A 15,141-nucleotide genomic window follows, 5' to 3' on the forward strand; every position below is an offset into this window, starting at 1 on the left:
TGTTGCTTATTTGTTCGAACGACTAGCTGATGATTTCATCCTCTTATCTTTTGAAGGACCTCTGTGTGTGGAGGCTATGGCCTGAGTTGGGAGGCTGGCTTCACTTAGCGCTGCACGATTTATTGCGAGTTGCCTGTTTGCCTGCCGTGTCGTGACACCCCGCGTGAACGGCCCCCACACACTACAGAGCTCCGCCCATTCTGCACCCTCCATCTCTGCTGCGCCGATTCGAGTCAGCCGCCGAACCGATGGGGCTGTGGAGCTGAGTGTGAGTTCCAGGGTACACATTTGGTCTTCGTCTTCGCGTGCTGATAAAGAGTGTGCAGAAAGCCTGCACCTCAACGCGCACTCTTTCAGTATCCTCAGCCTTTTGCTCAACCAGCCCAATACTGCCTCATACAAGGCAGTATTTGTCTACTTAAAGTCTGACAAGCGCCCTTATCTCAACTTGTGAGGCGGACACGACTATGGCGCAACATATTGGATCCAAAGCGCAAGAAACCCTACCAGTCCCGACTGATGTATGCAGAAACACCAATTATTCAGTTCCACACGCTTTGGAGCCACTCTATCTGACTTATCCTTAGGCAAGCTCCGAACGGTCTTATGACTACGGCAAAGAAACCAAATCTTACTACCAGGGGGGTGGGGTCCCTAATCGGGTAAGACAAAACGAGACATTCCATTGAAACCCTACTGATGCTCGCAAACTAGCCGGATAGCGCTTTTGACGAAGATGATAAGGTTCAGATGAAAGTCAGCAGGGTACTGAACGGTCGTCAGATCAAGACATGGAAGCCTTTCACAGTCCGCGGTAAACCGGTGTACAACTCCAGTATTAGCGATTGGACATACCGGCTGAACAAGGATGGAGCGGAGTATGAGGGGGCTACGTACTTTCCTGAGTGCAAGCTGAAAATCCGCAAGTCTTGACCGGTGCAATAGCTGACAGGCACTCATGCAGGTGAGCATGGTGGCTTTCATTGGTGTGGGTGTCTTGCGATACAAGTGGACAGCCTCGTCTGCTGTGTTTCATGCAGCCTTACATACCAAATGCATGTTGAAGAGGGGTCTGGAGAGAATGATACGTAGTATACATAGAGGAATTATCCCATACAGATGGGTAGTAAACTCATGAAGTGCCGCGATCATTTGTTTATAATTGTGGCTTCAAACCATATTCCTTTCTTGCATACATTATGACATGGTTCTCAAGAACGAAGATTGGAGATGCGGAACAAGCTGTGATTCAAAGTCCGGTTGAATCCGTACGTTCTGAGAAGACCTTCGTTGCTGGGAGTCGGTCAAGCACGGCAGTTGACACAAATTCAAAATGTAGGATACCTTCTTACCACTGATTGTCGGGCTAACCAAGATAAGGTCCTAGCAAACTCAATAAAGCTACTCAAAAGAAAGAAGAAAGACGCAGGGAGAAAGAGAAAGACGCCATTATGAAAAGAGAGACATCCAAGACTGTCACTATACCGTGTATGTCGATCCAGTCAGATCGTTAGTAGACCTCCTGCTGATCATATTCCGACAGTGGAGAAATACCCAGAAGGCTACCCACGACTAGCAGCTTTCCAGTCAAGCGAATCCAGCTTTTCTATCTATCGGTCTTTTGGCTATCTCCATTCTCGCGTCATCCTGAGCATGCAGAATGAGCTCCACGAACTTGAAGACAATCTCAAGGATCTTGACAATGCGGACCTTTTGGTGAACAAGAAACTACTCACCTCTTGTCAAAAGGCTGGAGCTAAACGAGCGACCCTACTCTCCACTATCGGTGAAAAACTGGTTCGTTATGATGAAGTACTGATGAAGGCACGAGAGATGAATGCATTTCAGCGACCAGGTAACAGGGATTACGGCAGCTTGAGACGTTGGTTCTACTACAAAGGTCCACTTATAGCACGTGATGCAGACTTCATAAAGAGAAGAGAGGACCTTGTTACTCTTCGGCAAGGTCGAGAGTGGGCCGGGTTCGATGGCTGGATTGAGTCGTCAATCAAGAGGCTACCAGTAGGTCTGGCAGAGGTACACTTTCTATACGGATTGCAAGGAGGCTTCTGAGTACTGACTTTGATCAGAAACTGTTCACTACGCCTGAGCTACGTGCGAAAACTAAGGACCCGAAAATGCGATATTACTCTCCAGAGCGAATTGAGAGACTTGTCGGCATCCTTATCACGCTCATCATATTCATCCTGCTGGTCCTACCAGTGGTTGCAATGTACAAGCTTACGTCGGTCGGTAATCGTAACTCGACCATTGATGCCGTCGGTCTCCTTGTAGTGTTCACGTTGCTTTTCTCAGCGGCCATGTCCATGTTGACAAAGGCAAAGAGACACGAGCTCTTCGCAGCGTCTGCTGCCTACTGCGCTGTACTTGTCGTCTTCATATCGAACTTCAGCAACGATGGTAATGGAGGCGGAATAGGAATAGGTGCATGACTTGTGAGTGTAGTAGTTCAGCTCGGCCGGCGTCCCTTCCTTTGTTGCAAGGATCGTACACACGTAGTGATCTCCCTGACATTGTCACATCAGGTCGACGTCTGGCGTAGCCCATACGTCGCAATAAAAAATCGTTGTACACAACAGTCACTGTGAAATGTGCCGAGCTCACTGTTTGTTACATACTGTGTGTGTTGAGAAGCCGCGAAAGGAAGGAGGATTCACCTATGTCCTGATCAACCCCGCCATGAGCCCCACCCGATGGATGCCTGGAACAACCTGCCAAGGTGACAGCTTCATGGGCCAGAAATCTCCATTGCAAAGTCGTGAAAAGTTTGTACACTCGACAACCACAGCAGTCAATTGCAAAACAGTGTTTCCGATCGTGTTGACGTTACGACTCCAGATTGTCCCTTCACACCAGCTACATCATCAGACCCAACTCAATCCAAACACCAACCACAAACATGTCAGAAAAACACATTGTGCTGCTCACAGGCGGAAACACGGGAATTGGCTACGAGACCGTGAAGGCACTATACGCCTCACCTGAAACCTACACTATACTGATGGGCAGCCGCACCCTCTCGAAAGCGCAAGCCGCCATCGAGACGCTCAGGAGCGAGATGCCAGGCTCCAAGTCAGACATTGTACCGATCCAGCTGGACATTGAGGACGACCAGTCCATCCTCGACGCATACGAGGAGGTGAAATCTTCATACAGTAAAATCGACACCCTGATCAACAACGCCGGTGCGCTCCCCAACCCTCACCCCACACTATCCCCCCACACCACCCACCCGCCAACAAACCACCCAACTAACCTCCCCCAGGCAGCTCCTTCGACAGCATATTGCACCACGACCCACGCCATCCAGCATCCGCAGCGCCTGGAACAAATCCTACTCGGTAAAAGTAACCAGCACCCAAGTGCCAACGACGACCTTGGCGCCGCTCCTGATCGCCTCCGAGACAGTCCCACGACTCCTCTTCGTGACCTCGGGCCTCTCCTCGCTCGCAACAGCCGCGCATGGGAAGATATCTGCTACGATTCTCCGCGAGCCTAGCGCAAAGGGGTGGCCGAAGCCGTTTGCGCAGAGCTAGATTGCGTATCGCAGTAGCAAGACGGCGATGAATATGATGATGTTGGATTGGGCGAGAGTGCTCGAGCCGGATGGTGTTAAGGTGTTTGGAGTTAGTCCGGGTTTCTAGCCACGGGGCTGGGAGGCATGGGGCCCGATTTCATGAGGATTGATTGATTGATTGATTAGTTTAACGTCCTGTGTGAGTCTAAGACTATATAAGACGAGAGCAGTTAATCTACTCTAGTAATTTAAGGAGTGTGTTTGTGTAAAGGGATAGTAAATATGTGTTCGCAGTCCTATAGTGAGAGCCTATGCTCTTAAAGTTCATGAGGAGAACTGGTGCGGGAGAACCGCATTTGGGGGGTGAGGTGATTCGGGATGTGGTGCAGGGGAAGCGTGATGCTGATGCGGGTAAGGTTGTGAACAGGGATGGTGTGCAGCCTTGGTAAATGATCGGCGTTTGCTTGTCGTTCAACGTGAAACCAAAAAAAAAAAAAAAAAAAAAAAACCAGATGGTTTGTCACCTCTATTAATATCATACATGTCTCGGTCTTGTAATGAGCAAGAGCAACAGTGCGGTCTGCTGTCAGAATGCAAATTGGGTAAGATTAGATAGAGTGAAAACTTCGAGCTATCACAAACATATTTTTCATTCCATCATATATCGTAAATGTCTACAAAAGGAACACCAACGCTATGGGTAAAGCTTGCGCTAAATGAATATGTGCAGAAATAAAGTGAAATGCGCCAACATCGAGCGAAGCTCACTGTGATATGTGAAAAACCACCAAAAGATCGGAAACATGTGACAACATGTCAAGAACTCAAACTGCAATGCAGTAGGCGTATCCAGCCCAGAGATTGGTACACTCCGAGTTGAGCTGCGTGTTGAGCTTGCGAAGCGTGGCGAAATCAACGGGCGCGGAAGCGCAGCTAGCACCAGACTGAGGGGTGAAGTAGTCGGTGCATCCAGCTGCTGCGCCCTCAATGATGAGATCAGGAACAGAAGACCCTGTATCGGGTTCAGAGTTGTTGACTGCAGCCGCTGCGACACTGGTTGGAGTAGGCACAGTGGAATGGGCAGTAGGAGTGGACGATGTGGGAGCCGGATCCTTTGGAAAAGTGTTGCTCTCGGCGACAGTGCCTTGGGCACTCGAAAGCGTACCAATAACGGCGCTATCACAAGTACTCCAGTTGAAAGGGCTTGTGAGACGGTTGGCGATGTCAGAAGCATAGCATGGCGTAGGCCCGATGCCAAGGTTGTTGTCGGTGATCCTTCCAGCATTGTACAATCGAGCAGCTTTGTACCATTTGCTGTCGTCAGAAGTACCGGCGTCTGCAAGACACTGCTTCAAGGTCGTCTCAAGGCCATCGCCGTTAGTGCCGTCGTGGATCATGAGGCGAATGGTACTCGCAGGGCACGGGCTGATTGGATTGCCGTTAGGGTTGCAAGTTCCCTTGCCCTGAGCGCTCTGCATCAGGCCTGGGTTTTCGTGGGACCAGCGGGTAGTGGGGGCTCGTACACAGCCCTTGGACTCTTGCATCACGATGGCAAGGATGAACTCCTGAATCTTGTCAGAACGGATCCATGTTTGAGCGGCTTGGAGAGCAACCTACGCTGGGAATTCCAGTTGCGCTAGACTCGCCAGTGATGCTATCTTTGATGGCCTGCGTCTCAGCATCGCTGTTGTTCTCACCCCATCCTTCGACCTGGCAGGAGTTCTCAATAGTGTTGAGATTGGCTTCCCTGTGAGACTATTAGTGAACTGTAGCCAGGGAAGAGGGACGAAACCTACCAGGCATCGTCGAAGCTCAGCCATGACTTCCGGGATGGCCAGCCAGTAGCCACGGTTCCGTCTCCACCAAACATGATATAAGCATCTCGAGCGACCATGGCGCGAGTGACGACGTTGATGCCAATTGGCGCGGCAAAGGAGAGTGCGACGAAGCTGAGAGCAGCAATGAAGAAAGTTGAAGCGACCATAATGGCGATTGATTCGAGCGAGAAGAAGAGAGTAGAGAGCGTTTAGAAGCGAGAATGCAATGGGTACAGAGTGAATGAAAGTAATAGCGGAGGGACTTGCCTCACGCAGTGCAGTGTGAAAGAGAGTAGAGAGCGTAGCGGGAGAGTGAGTGTGTACGGACAGTCGTGCATTTATATCAACATCAGATGAAGTGGGGTTCCTTCTGGTGGGCGTTTGCGCCTGCTGTTGCCCATGGGCGTACCTGACAGATGGTGGCAGCCGCTAGGGTGAGCATCCCTGCAATACGTAGGATGTCAACCCGCATCTGTGCCTGGTATTACCTCTCTCGGCAGACGTGCATCGGTGAAACAAAGTCGCACGATCATGGGGACCACCACAAAGAGGGTGGCTTCGAATCACACAGACACACATCGCTGTGTTCGAGCGCAGCCTCGATTGACGTCGCCAGATACGAATACCTGGAAACTGGTGCAAATCTCCGGGCGTGGTGCAACGATCATGGTGGTGTCGACGTCCTTCCTAGCTACGGATGACATCCGGCCTGTGGACCCAGAGGCTGCATGCAGGAACTTAACCCTAAAGAACTGTGGTTGTAGCTCCAACGGCTGGCTGTGCAACTCACCAGGCGTCGCGATAGGCGGTATAGTCGCAGCCAACCGCTTGAAGAACATTATGGAGACTGCATCTTCGGAGGGGTGTGCAGAGGGAGGCCACAGGCGAGCGTCTGCACATGACGGAAGATAGCATCTTTGTCGCTCGGGGAGCGGAGTAGCTTCCTAAAAAGAGCATGAGGCTCTGAGCACCTGCGAGGATGGGCGCCTCGCCCGGCGCCAGAAGCAAGTCGAGGCGATTTGACGCAGCGAGCGCTGAAACTTCCATGGGCCGCGGCCAACACCACGGCTGAGCGCGTACCTGTCACGCCCAAAGTGGAGAATGGCGCTTGGATCGAGCAAGGACATGTGAATCCTCGCAAACACCCTGCTGCACTTTGTTCTTCGAAACAAGCAGGAGGCCAGGTCGAGGCGAAAACGGCGTCTCCGCAAGGGCAGCAGCGCGGCGAGGACCTAGATGCGCAAAGTGAGACTTGCGTGGCACGCGTACAATGCCCTGCAACGCCATCTCCTACACAGGGCGAAGAAGAAACCTATAGATGAGAAGACTTGGTCATGCGTCGTTGTGTGCAGTCGTGCGCGGAGTCGTTCCACACATGTAAGCTCCGGCTGCTGTGGTGGCTGCACGCGAGATCTACCAATGAGCAGAAGCTGCACATGCATTCGCCGGGGTACAGCGCTTCGGGTGACACCCGGTACCGAATGTCGTGATCGTGGCATCTAGATGATAGCTGTATCTGCTAGCAACATAGATGAATTCTCGAGTTGATGAAAGACGATGCGGGGTGGCTGGTGCGAGGGTTTTCGAGAGTACGGGATTGAGCACAGAGGTCTCGATTTCGTCATTCCATCACCTTCCTTCCAACTAACCCGTTTTCCATCTCTGGATACTCCCTCCATAGATTCACCAATGGCAGAAACATCTGCCTCTTGACCTCTCGTCCCTCGCTCTCAGCCCTGGCCTGCTCGCCTGCCCATTGCCACATCTGGGTCCAAGGCACCCACTCCCACTTTGCGCATTTGTGCGGTTCCAGTGCCTGTTTGCTTGTTAGCATCAGCATTGCATCGTCCTTGGGTACACTTACTTGAGCGACTTTGTTTTCTCCCGTGATCTCTGCAGTCACAAAGATGGTCACGTAGTGCTTTCCCTCGCCAAAAACGTCGTTGGTCGCTACTAGAAACTTAATTTTGCCTATCTCTAGGCCCGTCTCCTCTAGGCTTTCCCTTGCTGCTGTCTCGGCAAACGATTCGCCGTACTCGAGATGCCCGCCGGGGCATTGCAAGGTTCCTGTACCATGTCAGAGTAGACCTCAACGTATAAGCAACAGATGACAGATCTTCTGTATCAGAAGCCATGGAGATGTTGTGGGGAAAGGTGAGGCTTTGCTTACCGGCACCGTGGCTTCCAGTCCTCACGCCCATGATGATGTTACCAGCGCCATCGTGAATGATGACGCCTACGCCTACTTTAGGCCGCTCTGATTCAGACATGGCAAGACTGTAGAATGCGAACCTAGGGATTAGGGAGAAGATATGGACAGCTGTGCAGGCTGCAGCTTGATTGTAAGATGTGCTAGTCGCGTTAGTGCCGTATGTGGGATAGCTTAGCCTCGACAACCGCCTTTTCGGGCGTGCAGGGCGTGGTTGCAGACCACGTCGTGAAAGGCGAACCACTTGTATTGATTATGTATAGCGCAAAGTATTCGCAGATGTGTCCAAAGATGCTAGGACGCCCTCCAAAGCCCACAAAGACAGACCATAAGGTAGGTATCTGCTTTTCCAGATGTCAAGAAGCTCATAAGCTTCCTTGGTATGCAATCGCATCCAAGACGAAACAGCTCCCATCTCGGCTTCTCAGACTTTTGCGTTGTCTCGATTTCGTGTAGTGATTTGCTCTTTTACTACAGCCGGCCGTCACGCACCCACTTGGGGTTGTCAGCGCGAGCCTGGAGTCCGACGAGCATGTTGTAGAAGTCGTTCTTCCAGTCGACGCACTCAAGGTACTCCCACCAGAGGCGCAGGGCAGGCGGGTCGTCAGCATCAGCCTAAGGACGGTGAGTTTTACACCGTCTGCGCGTCTTTTCAAGCAACTTACAGCATCGAAAGCGTTGAGGATGAAGTCAGACTTCATCATGGCAGTCTTCATGCTGGCCTCGCGCTCCCACTCAGCAAGCTCCTGGATATACTGCTGTATTTCCGTAGTCATCTTCTTGTTGTGTTTTTCCTCGTCAGCCGAATGGACGGTGGTATCGTCACTGCTGGCGGCCAAGAGAGAACCCTCGTACTCAGGTTTCGGAAAGAAGTGCTTCTTGAGTTCACGGGTGACCCAGTCCTCACGGAGCTTAGCTGTTAGCTCGTGCGAAATGTGCTCCTTGACGTGCTGAGGCACTCGAGCTCTCATGGTGTCATTGTCAAGCTTATCTGACCAGCGTGTCTGTGAGTAGTTTCCGAAGTAGGCGTAGCGACCTGGCGCTACCTGGACGAACATGGGTACATTTGTGTAAGAATTAGTGCCTTCAGGCAGTTTGTCGAACCCCTCTTCAGGAGCTGTGTTGAAGAACGCCGTTAGCTTGGCACCATGCTCTCCAGGCGCTTTCGGTAGATACGGCTCGTTGGTTGGGTCCAGCATGTAGTAAGTGCGATTCTTCAACATAGACGCGCCAGCCGTGTTGATGTACCTTAGACCAGGGGACCAGCTGATACCACCGAACAAGTTTTGCAACATGTCGAGTGTGAAGGTAGTCATCTTCTGCGGATTCGGTATCTTTGCGCAGACGTCAGCAGGCAGTGATGCCAATGTGGTGAGGTAATAGGGCCTCCAGTCCTCCAATGAAAGGGACTCGACTTCCACAGAGTCAACATCGCCCTGGACAGTCGTGGTGTATGACAGAGGGGGGCTGGGAGTAACTGCAGGGATCGTTGTTTGTTGGACAATGGTATCGACCGGTCCGTCTGTGATAAGAGGTTCGTGGTTGCGTTTTGTCCTGTCAACCAACGGTTTGGAAGTCCTGCTGTTCAGATCAGCAAGAACAGCTGTCATGCGAGCAGGAAGCCTACGCGTTATCGCTGACTGTACCAGGCTGCTTCACACCACGCAAATGTGGCGCTAGTGACTTCGCGCCTGTTCCGCGATCGGTGACACTGGCAGATTTTACGTGTGGAGGTAAGCTACCGCCTGGCTTGAGTATACTGCGATCGTTCGCCTTTTGCTCGCCAGCATCTCCATTCACTGACTCGCAGACCTCACGGCTCAAGTGCTCGAGCTCCTGCTTGAACTGCATGGCAGTCTGACGAGAAGAGACAGGATCAGTGCCCCCGAGGGAATTGGCACGTATGGGCTGAGCGTTCTGCCTCACTTTGCTGAAGAGGTTGCAGAGATCGTGATACAGGTCTTTGAGGATGTCGACTTCTTCTCGCAAGTCTGCGTGCTTATCTTCCAAGTTGACGACTCGAGCCTCGAGATAAGGTGATGGGGGAGCGCTCATCTGGTGAGGCGTGCTGCTTCCTTGCAAACCGTTCACAGGGCTGCCACTCGGGTTGAAGTATCGAGCGCTGGGATCGGAGCTGTGGTGATGGTTCATGATGGGCATCGGATGGTGTCAGTGACAGCGAACTTGTCGGCGGCTACGTTTTGTATGTCTGGTAAAGCACCAGAAGGACTGGCACTGAAGATCTGCTGGAAGTGCCAGTGGTAGGTAGAGAGAGAGAGCAGTCCAACGCAGCTGAGCCAGGGTAGACAAAGTACGTACTTGGCTGCCTAAAGTCGAGGTGTCAGAGGTCAAAGTGAGAGATGCAGTAGTTTTGTTGATAAGTGACACAGGGGCGTCCACTGATGTGTGGGCTGCCGTTTGGTCGTGGTTGTCAATTATCGAAGAAGTGCCACCATGTACACTGTGATGTTGAGGGGCTTTGTGGAGGGTAGGAGAGGTGGTTGGTTAGTGATGAGTTAGTTTATGTAGGCCCCGACCGACGCACTGCCGCTGTGCTATGGCAGCGGTGAGCCATGGTCAAGACACTCAAGTAAGAGAGATTGTGTGTGCCAGAAGGTGAGATGAGGCTTCAATGGGCGCCGATTTCTGAATGTGAAATGACCAGCTCGGAACAGGTAATTGACCAGTGTGTCTGAAAAGGGCACAAATACGCTGTACTTTCTTCAAACACAACGTACATTCTCCCAACTGTGATGCACATACAGTAGAGCTGTGTAGCACATGAAGGCGGCTCACTGCAGAGCTCTGACTAAAAGTGTTCTTTCCTCATGAGCACACCTTAGCATTGTATTTTGCTACGATACTGCGGCGCTGGCTTGGCGATTGCGGTTTGCACGTTGAATCTGCTGCTGGCTTAGGACAAGGCGGGGGCCTGGATCGTGAACTTTGGGAGTAGCGCGTTGCATCTCGACATGGCTCCCACGCATGATAGCTCTTACCAGACCATCTCACCACGACAGCGCATTGTACGTTTTACGAGATACTGTCGCCTATTTTTCTAGCTTGTTGAGCGCACGTCTGGCACCATCCATGCACCCACGACATGGCTCCCTTTCGTCGGCGACCTCGAGGATGGTTCTCTTTACGTTCAGCAGGCGTAAAATCGGTACTCGACTGGAGTTGTGGATGCCGACGTTGCCCACACGTCTCGTTGGCTTCTGTGGTCGCACTTGTGTCATCACGTTTGAGGAGACCGCCAAGACGGGCGGGATTGGAGGACTCGACGCGCACGCGACAATGTGCTCGCATCCAGTTGGAGACGCGCCGGCACGTGGCGCAAGAACAAGGAGACACGACCGGCCATGTGCAAGAGGAACACGTACGCGTCTGAGCGTCCGAGACTCCGAGGTGCGGTGAGTGTGTTGATTGCAGGGGGAAGCGGCGGCATTCGGTTCCTGAGGGCTGACACGCGATTCAATTTCGGCCAAGCGCTGAACCCTGAGAAACGTCATGGTGCTAGTCTGTGCCCGTCGTGCATATTCCTCCTGCGCGCCTCTCCTCACCACACCGGACGATTTCGACCAGCGTACACGGCCGGAGTGCGTACACGGCTCGCGACACATTCTGCGACATCTATGCGCTTCTTTTCCCGTTCAGATTCCCTCCACTACTCGCTTTCCTGTCTCGACGATGCCGCCGAAGCGCCATGCCGAGGACGTGCAGACACTCAAGGAGAAACTCCAGAACACCCACACCCACACCCACACCCACACCCACACAAACACAAACACAAACACAAACACCAACACCCACACAAATACAAACGCCCGCGGACGCCGCACGGGAGGCACGCACGCCGCCAACGGGAGCAGCTTGAAGGAGGTCGACAATGCGTCCACCAACAGCGGCCAGACGTCCAGTGACCTCGACACGTCCCATGTCAGTCACCGCCCACCGCCTCACTTCCGTGCCGCTCACCCTGCCCTGCACTGCCCCACCTCTCCCATGTGCACCACGTGCTGACAACAGTCGCCCCTCCAGATGAAATGGACCTCGCAAGAGCCGGCCGTGCTCCAGAGCTACCGACGAGCCTACCGTCTCGACACCCCGTCGACGTTCAAGAACCCCCTCAGCCACGTCGTCCTCGGCCAGGGCATAGGTCGCATGTCGCCCACCATGGCACGCGCAAAGTCGAGACGACGAGTGCACAAAGACCAGCTCGCAATGGCTGTGAGAAAGAACTTTAACGCTCTTGGCGTCACCGAGAGCGACGTCATCGTCGACTGGCTGTACAAGACGAAACACCAAGGTACGTGTCTGCCGGCACTCCACACGGCATCCTCCAGCCGCTGACGACCACAACCAGACAAAGAATTTCGCGTACGATTTACGCCGCAACGCAAGTGAGCTCGACTCTGCTCACACGACACACGCACACACACACACACACCTTCGCTTTATTTTCAGACCTTTTCGTCGATACCCAGTCGTGGCACAACAGCCAGCGACCATTAGATATAATGAGCATGAGCATGAGCATTTTGCGAGGCGTTCAGGATACAGGCACGCCCGCGGACGGGCGACACGCGCCGCGGGTGAGAGCTCGTCGCCCTCTGGCGCTTGGGAGCCGGACACGTCAATGATGACCCCACGTGCAACGCGGCATAACCGCTTGCAGACGATACACTTTATGGAGAACTAGGTTATAATGGCTATTTGGTATTACACACTCGGCTCCATGGTTGGCAGGTCTCGGGATGCTTACCGAGAGCTTTTTGTTCCGCTGTGCCACTCGAGCTTCCACTAGCACGCACACCCACACGCGACCTGAAGAAGCTTCGCTCAAACTGTGTACATCCAACGCCAATGTTGTGTTTGTATACATCAGTAACAATAGCAACACTACCGCCGTGCTGCGCTAGAACCGCATTGCTCTCGAAGGTGCTGGAAGACGCGCCCACTTGCCGAGGGCCAAAGCTCGTCGCGCGTCATTGGTCGCAGGGGGACCGACCGCTCAAAAAGTTCATCCACTCCATCGACATCCAAGTCGCCCATCCAGCACTCGCATACTGCAGCATCACCACGTTCTTTTTCAGCGCCTCTTCTAACTTTCCACCATGAGTTTTGTCGGTCCAATGCCGCTGAAGGCGGTGGCTCCCGCGCGCATAGTGTCCGCCTCTCGCCAGTGCCAGAGAAGGAACATGTCGCGAGCGAGAACGCAGATGAAGAGGCCGGCGCTGGCTGCGCAGACACAGACACAGAATGCGCCATCCATACGAGTATGTTTCATTCACGATTCGCCCCGTTTGCGTCGAACAGGTCACTGATGGGACGGACAGCTCTTCCACGCATCACCTACCACACACGCAATGACAGATCCCTACAAGACACTCGGTGTCGACAAGAGCGCCACGGCCGCCGACATCAAGAAAGCTTACTACGGCCTCGCGAAGAAGTACCACCCCGACACGAACAAGGAGCCCACCGCCAAGGAGAAGTTCGCCGCCGCCCAGTCCGCATACGAAGTTCTATCCGACAAGGAGAAGAAGGCTGCCTACGATTCTTACGGCTCGTCAGCCTTTGACCAAAATGGCGGGTTCAACCCAGGCGCCGGCGCCGGCGCCGGGCCTGGAGGCAACCCATTCGGCGGAGGATTTGGAGGCTTCGGTGGATTCGGTGGTGCACAAGGCGGTTTCGGCGGCCAAGGAGGCTTCCAGGACATCAACTTTGAGGATTTATTTGGCGCATTTGCTGGTGGCAGAAGGCCAAGAGGAGGCGGTGGCCGGAGGAACCCGTTCCAGGAAGAGATCATGGTGGGCGACAACATCGAAGTACAGACGAACATCTCGTTCCTGGATGCAGCCAAGGGCGTCAAGAAGGAGATACACATTACGCCGATGGTGGAGTGCGGGACATGTAAAGGCAAGGGCATGAAGGCTGGTGCCAAGAAGGCCGAGTGCAAGGGCTGCGGCGGCACCGGACAGAGAGTCACGAGCATGGGTGGCTTCCACATGAGCGCAACATGTTCGCAGTGTGGCGGCTCTGGCTTCGCGATACCACGCGGCTCGTCGTGTGGAACCTGCGGCGGCGACGGAGCTGTCAAGGAACGCAAGACGATACAGATCGACATCCCCGGTGGCGTGGAGGACGGGATGCGCCTGCGCGTCAACGGCGAGGGCGATGCAGCGCTCACAGGGCAGGCCATGTCCGGCGGCACAGTGCGCGGCCAGAAGGGCGACCTTTACGTGCTCATCCGCGTAGCGGCCGATAGCAAGTTCAAGCGCAACGGCTCTGATATTCTTCACACTGCGACCATTCCCTTCACAACCGCCGTTCTCGGTGGGGAAATCAAGGTCCCCACCCTTGACGGCGAAGTCATGGTCAAGGTGCCAACTGGCTCAGGAACAGGCGACAACATCACCCTCTCAGGCATGGGTATGAAGGTGCTCTCTAGCGGACGTCGCGGTGCTGGCAAGGGAGACTTGAAGGTCGAGTTCAAGGTCAACATGCCGAAGTACCTCTCTGTGAACCAGCGGACGATCCTGGAGATGCTGGCGGACGAGATGGGCGACAAGAGCGCAAAGAGGATCATGAACTTGAGCAAGTTCAGGGAAGACGCGCAAGCGGCGGCAGAAAAGCCATCGACTGCATCGACGCCGGACGAGCACAAGAACGAGGGCTTTCTGAAGAGCGCGTGGCACAACCTCACCGGGCAACACAACCACTTGAAGAAGGATCAGCCGAAGAAGGACGAGCCGACAAGCGAGAAGAAGGACGACGAGAAGAAGGGCGCTGGTTCGGCGTGAGGTTGAGCAAGGCTCTGTGTATATTTATTTGACATGTTGTACAACACTTGGACTGGCGCATACGGTGGATGTCCACTGTGCGCGCACACGGACGATTGCAAGCATTTCTGGCGTTGAGTTGCGGTCGAGATGTGTAGACGTACCTGCTGTAGTCGTTGGCCTCTCGACTCTGGCTTGTATAGTATAGTAAAGTATAGTAAGGTATAGTAAGGTATAGTAAGGTATAGTAAGGTATAGTAAGGTATAGTGAGGTATAGTGAGGTATAGTGAGGTATAGTGAGGTATAGTGAGGTATAGTGAGGTATAGTGAGGTATAGTAAAGTATAGTAAAGTATAGTAAAGTATAGTCAAGTAAGTAGAGTATAGTAAAGTATAGTAAAGTATAGTATAGGATACATGTAATAGCAAACCGTATCCACTCGACAGCATCGACCGGCAACACTCGTAGCTCCGCGCTTCCCTATCTTCCCCCCCAGGGCGCGTACAGAGGGTGAAGTCGCCTCGACGGCTCTGAAGACGCCCGTTCGCAGCACCCACAATGCTCCGCACCGAGCGCTTCGGCGAAGCCATGCTGCGGTCTCTCGAGGACGTGATTGGCCGAAGCAAACCACAGGGCTGGGATCACCCCGTACAGCTAGCGAGGATGTGGCTGCCTCGAAGGGACCTGTAGAGCAGCGCTCGTGGTGTTGAGCGCCTAGACGGCTCGAGTGAGCGTGTGCAGATTGCATCGTTGGAGTGCCGGCGTGCTTATGCGTGTGCCTGCAGTGGCCC

The 15,141-nt window shown here is 53.5% G+C and overlaps 8 protein-coding genes across 8 annotated transcripts, besides 8 other annotated features; 5 read left to right on the plus strand and 3 right to left on the minus strand.

Moving 5' to 3' along the window:
• Positions 1 to 467: 467 nt before the first annotated feature.
• Positions 468 to 933, plus strand: EKO05_0011168 (uncharacterized protein; the record flags this gene model as incomplete). The annotated part of the gene is made up of 3 exons (XM_038943837.2): positions 468 to 521; positions 588 to 662; positions 715 to 933. 3 exons carry the CDS (start codon positions 468 to 470, stop codon positions 931 to 933), a joined length of 348 nt encoding a protein of 115 aa, XP_038793418.2.
• Positions 934 to 1,451: 518 nt separating this feature from the next.
• Positions 1,452 to 2,453, plus strand: EKO05_0011169 (uncharacterized protein; the record flags this gene model as incomplete). The annotated part of the gene is made up of 3 exons (XM_059637930.1): positions 1,452 to 1,488; positions 1,544 to 2,037; positions 2,091 to 2,453. The coding sequence occupies 3 exons, from the start codon at positions 1,452 to 1,454 to the stop codon at positions 2,451 to 2,453; spliced, it is 894 nt and encodes a 297-aa protein (XP_059493913.1).
• Positions 2,454 to 2,920: 467 nt separating this feature from the next.
• Positions 2,921 to 3,520, plus strand: EKO05_0011170 (uncharacterized protein; the record flags this gene model as incomplete). The annotated part of the gene is made up of 1 exon (XM_038947412.1): positions 2,921 to 3,520. One exon carries the CDS (start codon positions 2,921 to 2,923, stop codon positions 3,518 to 3,520), a length of 600 nt encoding a protein of 199 aa, XP_038793419.1.
• Positions 3,214 to 3,259: a tandem repeat.
• Positions 3,241 to 3,278: a tandem repeat.
• Positions 3,521 to 3,702: 182 nt separating the features above from the next.
• Positions 3,703 to 3,856: a mobile genetic element.
• A 166-nt stretch (positions 3,857 to 4,022) lies between these two features.
• Positions 4,023 to 4,046: a tandem repeat.
• Positions 4,047 to 4,362: 316 nt separating this feature from the next.
• Positions 4,363 to 5,522, minus strand: EKO05_0011171 (uncharacterized protein; the record flags this gene model as incomplete). Its single annotated transcript, XM_038943887.1, has 3 exons — positions 4,363 to 5,103; positions 5,156 to 5,285; positions 5,335 to 5,522. 3 exons carry the CDS (start codon positions 5,520 to 5,522, stop codon positions 4,363 to 4,365), a joined length of 1,059 nt encoding a protein of 352 aa, XP_038793420.1.
• Positions 5,523 to 6,976: 1,454 nt separating this feature from the next.
• EKO05_0011172 (8-oxo-dGTP diphosphatase) lies at positions 6,977 to 7,625 on the minus strand (the record flags this gene model as incomplete). The annotated part of the gene is made up of 3 exons (XM_059637931.1): positions 6,977 to 7,171; positions 7,220 to 7,422; positions 7,526 to 7,625. 3 exons carry the CDS (start codon positions 7,623 to 7,625, stop codon positions 6,977 to 6,979), a joined length of 498 nt encoding a protein of 165 aa, XP_059493914.1.
• Positions 7,626 to 8,035: 410 nt separating this feature from the next.
• EKO05_0011173 (uncharacterized protein) lies at positions 8,036 to 9,715 on the minus strand (the record flags this gene model as incomplete). Its single annotated transcript, XM_059637932.1, has 3 exons — positions 8,036 to 8,179; positions 8,230 to 9,145; positions 9,192 to 9,715. 3 exons carry the CDS (start codon positions 9,713 to 9,715, stop codon positions 8,036 to 8,038), a joined length of 1,584 nt encoding a protein of 527 aa, XP_059493915.1.
• Positions 9,716 to 11,254: 1,539 nt separating this feature from the next.
• Positions 11,255 to 11,971, plus strand: EKO05_0011174 (uncharacterized protein; the record flags this gene model as incomplete). Its single annotated transcript, XM_059637933.1, has 3 exons — positions 11,255 to 11,503; positions 11,606 to 11,873; positions 11,931 to 11,971. The coding sequence occupies 3 exons, from the start codon at positions 11,255 to 11,257 to the stop codon at positions 11,969 to 11,971; spliced, it is 558 nt and encodes a 185-aa protein (XP_059493916.1).
• Positions 11,310 to 11,343: a tandem repeat.
• Positions 11,344 to 11,389: a tandem repeat.
• A 13-nt stretch (positions 11,972 to 11,984) lies between the features above and the next one.
• Positions 11,985 to 12,014: a tandem repeat.
• Positions 12,015 to 12,681: 667 nt separating this feature from the next.
• Positions 12,682 to 14,370, plus strand: EKO05_0011175 (mdj1 protein precursor; the record flags this gene model as incomplete). Its single annotated transcript, XM_038943709.1, has 2 exons — positions 12,682 to 12,843; positions 12,904 to 14,370. The coding sequence occupies 2 exons, from the start codon at positions 12,682 to 12,684 to the stop codon at positions 14,368 to 14,370; spliced, it is 1,629 nt and encodes a 542-aa protein (XP_038793423.1).
• A 181-nt stretch (positions 14,371 to 14,551) lies between these two features.
• Positions 14,552 to 14,758: a tandem repeat.
• The last annotated feature ends 383 nt before the right edge of the window (positions 14,759 to 15,141 follow it).

This window comes from Ascochyta rabiei, chromosome 21 (genome assembly GCF_004011695.2).
Source record: "Ascochyta rabiei chromosome 21, complete sequence".
Taxonomy (NCBI): Eukaryota; Fungi; Ascomycota; class Dothideomycetes; order Pleosporales; family Didymellaceae; genus Ascochyta; species Ascochyta rabiei.